At 36.4% G+C, this 7,892-nt stretch overlaps 2 protein-coding genes across 2 annotated transcripts; one reads left to right on the forward strand and one right to left on the reverse strand.

Annotated features, from left to right (window-relative positions):
• Window positions 1–4,836: 4,836 nt before the first annotated feature.
• LOC141695315 (uncharacterized) lies at window positions 4,837–6,358 on the reverse strand. The gene is made up of 3 exons (XM_074499571.1): window positions 5,594–6,358; window positions 5,368–5,424; window positions 4,837–5,280 (listed from the first exon to the last, which is right to left on the reverse strand). Exons 1-3 carry the CDS (start codon window positions 6,356–6,358, stop codon window positions 4,837–4,839), a joined length of 1,266 nt encoding a protein of 421 aa, XP_074355672.1.
• Window positions 6,359–6,723: 365 nt separating this feature from the next.
• LOC141695316 (ribonuclease 3-like protein 3) lies at window positions 6,724–7,388 on the forward strand. The gene is made up of 3 exons (XM_074499572.1): window positions 6,724–6,882; window positions 7,111–7,257; window positions 7,368–7,388. The coding sequence occupies exons 1-3, from the start codon at window positions 6,724–6,726 to the stop codon at window positions 7,386–7,388; spliced, it is 327 nt and encodes a 108-aa protein (XP_074355673.1).
• Window positions 7,389–7,892: the final 504 nt, after the last annotated feature.

Consider the following 7,892-nt stretch of genomic DNA (forward strand, 5'->3'; position numbering starts at 1 on the left):
TTAGATTCTTATTTTTCAAGTTTAAGTATAAGTTTAATTTGATTGTTGAATGTTTATATTGAAAAAAAATGGTTTAAACCGAAATAGAACCAAACCATGTTAAACACGTCAGTTTGATTTGATTTATTTGTACTTAACATTTTTATTTCGGATTGAAAATTATGAAGATCAACAATTTCGGTTTAGTTCGGTTTGAACACTTAGAAACCGTCCAAATCGCCAGATAATCTCCCTCACTTATCAGAACCAATCTAAAATTTTTAACTTTTTCATAATTCAATTATCATAATTTTTTTTGCTAATTAATTACATACACACAAACTAATAGTCAAATTTTCTAGCATCCTGCAAAAGGGACGAAAACTAAATTGTATAGTCTAATCTTCTTTCTCTTTCTTCATTTGTTTTTTCTAATTTTTGTTTTGAGGAAAATCTTCTGTTGGTGGAACATGCTTGAGGGTGTACAAGTTCGATATTAAATATAGTAGATGCAGATGTGCTGCCTAACTACTACTAGTTAAAATAAAAATTATGTTCTACTATAAACAGCATTGCTAGTTGCTAGTTGATGCAACTCAACACGCATGTTTACTCCAACTTGTTAGCAATGCACAAGAACCCCAAATAAGGCCTTAAATTTTAAGCTTTCATCGGGAGAAATGCAAAAAATGAATTTTAAATTTTTCCAGCTTTCATAAGTAGTGTTAAAGGTCCAATATTTTTAGATTTATCCATTTTATTTATCTTAAAAATAGAAAAGAATATGATCTAAAATTTAAATTTATCCATCTACTTATTTTGTGATATAATTAGTAAATTTATTTTTATTTAAATTAGTTTCTTTATTAAGGTAAAATTACTTTATAATGGTCTTTTTTTAATTTGTCTACTTTTAAAGTAATAAGTTCCGATTATAATAATATATAATTTTGTTTGTCTATTTTTTAAATTATCAAATCAAAAGTTATGATTATTTTGGGCTATTTATCTCTTTTTTAATTGATCTACTTTTCAAGTTCTGATTCTAAGAACATATAATCATGTTCGTCTGTTTTTAAAATTATCATATCAACCATTGAGGTTGTTTTGGAGTATTGATCTCTTTTCTTAATTGGTCTGCTTTTCAAATAATAAGTTCTAATTCAAAGAGGATATAATCTTGTTCGTGTATTCTTAAAATATCATATTAACGGTTAAGATTATTTTATAGTATCGATCTCCACCTCTAATTGGTCTCATTTTCAAGTATTAAGTTCTTATTCCTAATAAGATGTAGTCTTGATTGTTTGTTTTTAAAAATATTAGATCAACGGTTAAAAATATTTTGAGGTATTTTTTTTAATTGGTCTATTTTTTAAGTAATAAATTATTATTCTGTTGAATATGATCTTGATAGTCTTTTTTTAAATATATCAAATCAACGATTAAGATTATTTTGACCGTATATGATCAAGATTTTGGATAATGAGTATTATACGTTTATTATATATGAGAACAAAATAAATATAAGGATGAAATAAATTATTATTATGTGTCAAAGCTGGATGATTTATTTCTACTAAAAAGGTAAATATATTCAAAATTACAAAGTCAGAGTTCTTGTTTGAACGTATGTTAAAAAAATGAACAAATGCATTAGTTTTGGAAAAAGTCAGAATCTGAAACTATAAATATTTAATCAAATCAAAATTGAATACTTGATTCTGATCAATTTAATCAGGAAAATATTTAAGTTTTGATATTCATGGGTGAACCTTGAACATTATATAAACATAGAAAAACATACATCATATGACCAGATTTGCACAAAATCATTTCATCAGTCTAGCTTCCTCACATCCAAAAAGTACAACACACAAATATTACATACATCAAAGATACAAGCATGGAAGAAATGACGGAGCAGTTTCAAAAACTCGATACAGGGAACTCAGTACAAGGCGATGGAGGAGAGTTAGTGAAGCACTAGTATATACTCGCACACACCTGTATGTATAATTGAGGAACGTTAAACTCTCTTATTAATTAAAATAGAACTAGATACAGGGTAATATAAGCCAGCTAAAATTAAGGATCAAAATAACCAACTTCTATACTATCTCTACTACCTTATTTCTCCTATTACTACGCCAACTACTAGCTGACTACTTCTACGTACAAATAAAACATATATAGCCATGCAACAACTATATTTTAAATATCTTTAGATTATTAAAAAACCCAACAAGTTCCCCCTAAACTAAACATATTTTTCCACTCCTGCATCGCCTGCAACAATGTCCTTGACACCTAGCAAATTCCGCATTGCTTCGAACTTAACCTTTCCTAAAGCCTTTATCAGAATATCTGCTTGTTGTTCCTGTGTGCTCACATACTTCACAATCAGCTCACCTCTCTCAATGCACTCCCGGATAAAATGGAACGTGACATCTATGTGTTTACTCCTCCCGTGTAGCACCAGATTCTTCATTAATTCAATAGCCGATCTATTATCCACACATAATATCACAGCTCCAACTTCTTGCCCTGTTAGTTCACCTAGTAAGCCTCGAAGCCATATGCTTTGACACGCTGCCATGGTGGCTGCCATATATTCAGCTTCACAGGAGGAGAGTGCAATCACTCTTTGTTTCTGAGATGCCCAAGAAATGAGATTTCCATCCAGATAAAAACACATTCCCCCTGTGCTTCTTCTGTCTACAATATCCCCAGCCAAGTTGATGTCTGGAAAACCAATTACAGCCCTCTTTCTTCCCGCCTTTTTGTACTTGAGTCCATAATCGACTGTCCCTTGTATATATCTCAGAATATGCTTTACTGCTTGTTGGTGCTTCACTGTAGGTGCTTCCATGAATCTACTAACTACCCCCACAGCGTAAGAAACATCAGGTCGCGTGCGGGTTAAATACCTCAAGCTTCCAACAATGCTCCTGTATTCCTTAGCATCTACCAATTATCCTCCTTCATCCTTATCAAGTTACATTTTCTGCTCCATTGGATACCTTGCCAAATTGCAGTCCATCATTCCTGCTTTTTCAAGAATTTTGTTGGCATTTATAGTCTGTTTCAAGGTAATGGATGACCTCCCCTGCTTCACCTCTATACCCATGTAATAAGATAGTAAACCCAGATTTCTCATTTCAAACTTAACACTCATTTGTTTCTTAAAGTGTTTAATCTCATCCTCACTCGATCCCACGAATATCAAGTCATCTAAGTAAACTCGCACAATCAACACACTTCCTTCCCTACACCTTGTGTACACTGCTTGCTCATGTAAACATCTTTTAAAACCCAACTCTCGCAAGCATCTATCCAACTTTGCATTCCATGCTCTAGGTGCCTTACGCAAGCCATACAGTGCTTTTATCAATTTATATACCTTTTGTTCTTGACCTCTCTTCAAAAAACCCTTTAGTTGTGCAACATATACCTCTTCCATTAACTCTCCATTCAAGAACGCTGACTTGACATCAAGATGGTGTACCTCCCACTGTTCTCTAGCTGAGAGTGCCAACAACAACCGTATTGTCTCCAAACGTGCCATTGGAGCAAATACCTCTTCATAATCGATTCCTTTTCTTTGGACATACCCTTTTGCAACGAGTCGGGCCTTATGTTTGACAATATTTCCATCCGCATCTCTTTTGATTTTATAGACCCACTTCAAACCAATAGCCTTATGCCCGGATGGTAGATCAGTGAGAAAACATGTTTTGTTCTTCTCGATGGCTTCCACCTCCAGTTTCATAGCATTCTGCCATTCCTGCTCCTTCGCTGCTTCAGCATAACAAACTGGTTCCTCAGCCTTTAGTAACATAAGTTCATTGATCATGTTTATCACCTCTGTTTCATTATACAAGTCTTCCATCATTCTATAACGATGTGGCCCACTACTGAGTTCAGTAGAACCACCTGCAGAAGAGACACTTGCAGATGACTCAGATATAAACATTTCTAGAGTTCCTGTTCGTGGTGTTTGTACAGGTGTTGGAACCTCATTTTCGGTCTCTGAGATTTCTTCTCTCTATGTAAAAACATTTTCGATGGTGAAATACTCAGATGTCAACCTCCCGTCACCTCCTTCTTGTTGCCACGGCCAGAAGCTCTTCTCTTGAAATACCACATCTCTACTCACGTGTACTGTCCCTATTTGGGATCATACAACCTTTCTCCTTTTGTGCCTGGTTCTCTCCCAAGATATACAACCTGCTTACTGCGATCATCAAGTTTTTTAATACATACCATAGGGATTTTCATATACGCGATACACCCAAATACTCGGATATGGGCTAGATTTGGCTTCCTTTCATTCCAGGCTTCATATGGAGTTTTTCCATTCAAACTTCGTGTTGGCAAACGGTTCAGGACATCCACAGTGTGACGTGCTGCCTCCCTCCACATATACGAAGGCATTTTTGACTCTTTAAGGAAGCTTCTGATCATGGCTGCCACCGTTCGATTCCTGCGCTCTACTACCCCATTTTGTTGCGGGGTGTAGGGTGCTGTAAGTTGTCTGCTAACACCTGATCCTTCACAAAACTCTGCAAATGATTGTGAGCAGAACTCCCCTCCACGGTCTGTCCTTAGTGTCTTTATGTTCGTCTCTGTTTTATTTTCGACCATCACCTTAAACTTCTTAAACACAGCTAAGGCCTCACTCTTCTCCTTCAAACAATAAACCCACATTTTTTTACTAAAATCATCTACAAACAACAAGAAATAACGATTACCTCCTGGAGTTGTTGGTGAGATGGGTCCACAAATGTCTGCGTATACTAGCTCCAACACCTTTTTTGCTTCGAATTTTGTTTGTGAAGGGAACGATCCTCTTGACTATTTTGACATCAAGCATCCTTCACACCTGGTTGATGGGTGTGTCAACCTTGGGATTCCCTTTGCCATTCCCTCCTTTGACATCAACTCAAGTGCTTGGAAATTTACGTGTCCCATTCTGGATTGCCATAGCCATGTGTTCTCCTCCGCTTTTATGATCATACACCTAGGCCACATCTCTTCAAGACTTATTTTGTACAACCGATTCTCAGATTTTTTCACTTTCATCGAAAGCCTCCCTTGCTCATCGTATACCCACAAGTAATCCCCATCTAACAGAACTTTGTTTCCATCTTCATATAACTGTCCCAGGCTAATGATATTACTACACAATGCAGGGATATAGTATACATCTCTCAATAGCTTCTCTTCGCCGTTCTTGCACCTAAAGGAGACGACCCCTTTACCCTTTATGCACACGGTAGATCCATCTCCAAATTTTACCTGCCCACTCATGGTCTCATTTAACTCCTTAAAATTTCCTCAATAACCTGTCATATGGTTCGATGCTCCATTGTCCAAGTACCAGACCTGTGTCTCCTTTTGATCTCCTGGACTCTCTTTCAGCTTTGGGTTCACTCTTTCTTCCTTCAAAAACATTGGATTGCTCGTGATTTCAGATACAAGCAAAGTTGGTTCTTCATCCTGGAGTCTGGTTAAATTCAACTCCCTCTGTGTGTCCCTGTTCTTACGAGGTTTTCGGTTTTCAACATTCATACGCAAAATATCCATACACTTGACAATTGAAACACCTTACCTTGCTTCTGTCTTGTCCACCATGATTCCCATTTTTCCATCGGTTGTCTCCATCGCCTCGAGTCCCTTCTTTATTGGTTCGTTTTAACCATTCTTCTCGAGTCAATAAAACTTGCCCCTCATTGCTCTCATTCCTTCTCCACTCCTCCTCTGTTAATAGAAGTTGTCCTTGGTTCGCTTCAGTTCGTCCACTCAGTCGTTCTTCAAGAACTTTCAACGAGCTAATTACTTCTTCTACTGACATCCCCTCCAAGTCTCCAAACTGCTCGATGGTTGAAGCAATTTGAAGAAACCTTGAAGGCACGGCTCTGAGAAGTTTCTTCACTATATACGCTTCTTCCATTTTCTCTCCTAGTGCTCTAATATTCGTGACCAGGCCGTTTAGTTTCATGTAAAAGTCATCTAGTTGATCAGTATCTTTCATGCTCAATGCTTCAAACTCTCCCTTTAATGTATGAGCTCTTGCCGTTTTCACTTTCTCAGCACCTAGACTCAAGATTTTGACTGCCTCCCATGCCCCTTTAGACGTTGTTTTGTCAGCAATGGATAACATGTCTTCTGGTAACCCTTGGTAGATAATAGCTAGAGCTCTCTTATCGGTCTTGTCTTCCACCGTGGCTTTTGGATCCTTTGGTTCGATTGCATCCCACACTCCATGGGCCTGCATAAACACCTTTATTTTTAGTGCCCATGCAGTGTAGTTCACCTTCGTTAACATGGGAAAGTTTAAACCGAACGAGCTCTCTTTGGTTTTCCTGGTCTCCATCATAGCTGACCTGGTAAATTTGCTTGAACAGAAACCTACGCTCTGATACCAAATGAAGCACTAGTATATACTCACACACACCTTTATGTATAATTGAGGAACGTTAAACTCTCTTATTAATTAAAATAGAACTAGATACAGGGTAATATAAGCCTGCTAAAAATAAGGATCAAAACAACCAACTCCTACAGTTAGGAGGCGAGTCGAGTTCGAGCTGGAGTTTTGAAAAAGTGGAGAAAATCATAGAATATAGTTTTAGAAATAAGGGGTTACTGGAAGAAGCATACACTGATCATTCATATAAGGGTTTGAAAAGCTCGTATGAAAGACTCGAATACATAGGAGATTCGATTCTGAACTGTGTGATGGCGACTCAACAGTTCGATATGTACCTAGATTTGTCGCCTGGGGAATTGACTCAGTTACGTTCAGCTAATGTCTGTATTGAGAAACTCGCCCGTGTAGCAGCCGGACACAGTTTATACAAGTTCTTACGCCATGATAAACCTAAGCTTGGTGCCCAAGTTAGTAACTTCGCCCTTTTTTACTCCATTTCTTTTCCTTTTATTATATAATTTCCAGGGAGTATTACTTTTTTCTAATTTCCTTTTTTATATGATAAACTAAAACAAACACCTTGTAGGACATTACTAACATTTTCAATGCTACACACCTATATTTGGTTCAACAGCAATGAATGAAATTTGCATAAGAAAAGATGACTGATATTTTTGTGTGTCTATGTGATGCAGATCGAAGAATTTGTAAAGACTGCGCCAAATTATCCTCCATCTTCTGTGGGATTAATTGATGCACCGAAAACTTTGGCTAATATTGTCGAATCAACAATCGGAGCTGTGTATCTTGATAGTAACAAATGCAACAAAACTACCTCTAAGGTTTGAATTTAAAATTTCTTTTAATTTTTGATCCGACAATCATGTTTCATAACGTGAATTCAATTGATCTTTTTATTATTGGCTAATTAACTGATCATATGTAACTGCAGGTAATTGAGAATTTGCTATAACCCATAATTACTCCATCCACACTTCAAAGACATCCGGTGACATTGTTGTTTGAGATGTGCCAGAAGAATGGATTCACCATTGTTGTTTGAGATGTACCATGGACGTCAATGATTCATGGACTGAAACGGGAAAGATAGAAATAGGTGTAGCAAATCAATTTATTGGAAGAGGACAATATAATGCTAAAAGAGTAATTGCTTACAATAGAGCTGCTGCTGATGCTTATACTGACATTGTTACAAAACTTGGGAATCAAGGCTAAACTCCCAGATTTTGGCTGAGCATATTGTTGTTCAATGGGGGTTTAGTTGTGAATATTGTATCCTGTTTTGTAGAAAGAAAAAGATCACTGTAATGCGTGATTGTTTGTATTCTTTTATTATAAAATCATGAATGTATGATTATATGTGAAAACTCAATTATTTTTAATTTGTTTGTTGTTAAACTCTAAATTGAAAGGACATCTTAGCCACTTCATTATTTTGTTATTTGTACGATTGAAA

Source organism: Apium graveolens, chromosome 11 (assembly GCF_009905375.1).
Source record: "Apium graveolens cultivar Ventura chromosome 11, ASM990537v1, whole genome shotgun sequence".
In the NCBI taxonomy this organism is placed as follows: Eukaryota; Viridiplantae; Streptophyta; class Magnoliopsida; order Apiales; family Apiaceae; genus Apium; species Apium graveolens.

Excerpts from the sequence above, each read along its gene's own strand:
- LOC141695315 (XM_074499571.1), bottom strand. The coding sequence starts at position 6,358 with ATGGAGACCAGGAAAACCAAAGAGAGCTCGTTCGGTTTAAACTTTCCC. Across the intron at positions 5,425-5,593 it reads GTGGACAAGACAGAAGCAAG|GAAGAAAGAGTGAACCCAAA; the intron begins GTAAGGTGTTTC and ends ATGTTTTTGAAG. Across the intron at positions 5,281-5,367 it reads GAGATCAAAAGGAGACACAG|GTAAAATTTGGAGATGGATC; the intron begins GTCTGGTACTTG and ends ATGAGTGGGCAG.
- LOC141695316 (XM_074499572.1), top strand. The coding sequence starts at position 6,724 with ATGGCGACTCAACAGTTCGATATGTACCTAGATTTGTCGCCTGGGGAA. Across the intron at positions 6,883-7,110 it reads AACCTAAGCTTGGTGCCCAA|ATCGAAGAATTTGTAAAGAC; the intron begins GTTAGTAACTTC and ends TATGTGATGCAG. Across the intron at positions 7,258-7,367 it reads GCAACAAAACTACCTCTAAG|GTAATTGAGAATTTGCTATA; the intron begins GTTTGAATTTAA and ends ATGTAACTGCAG.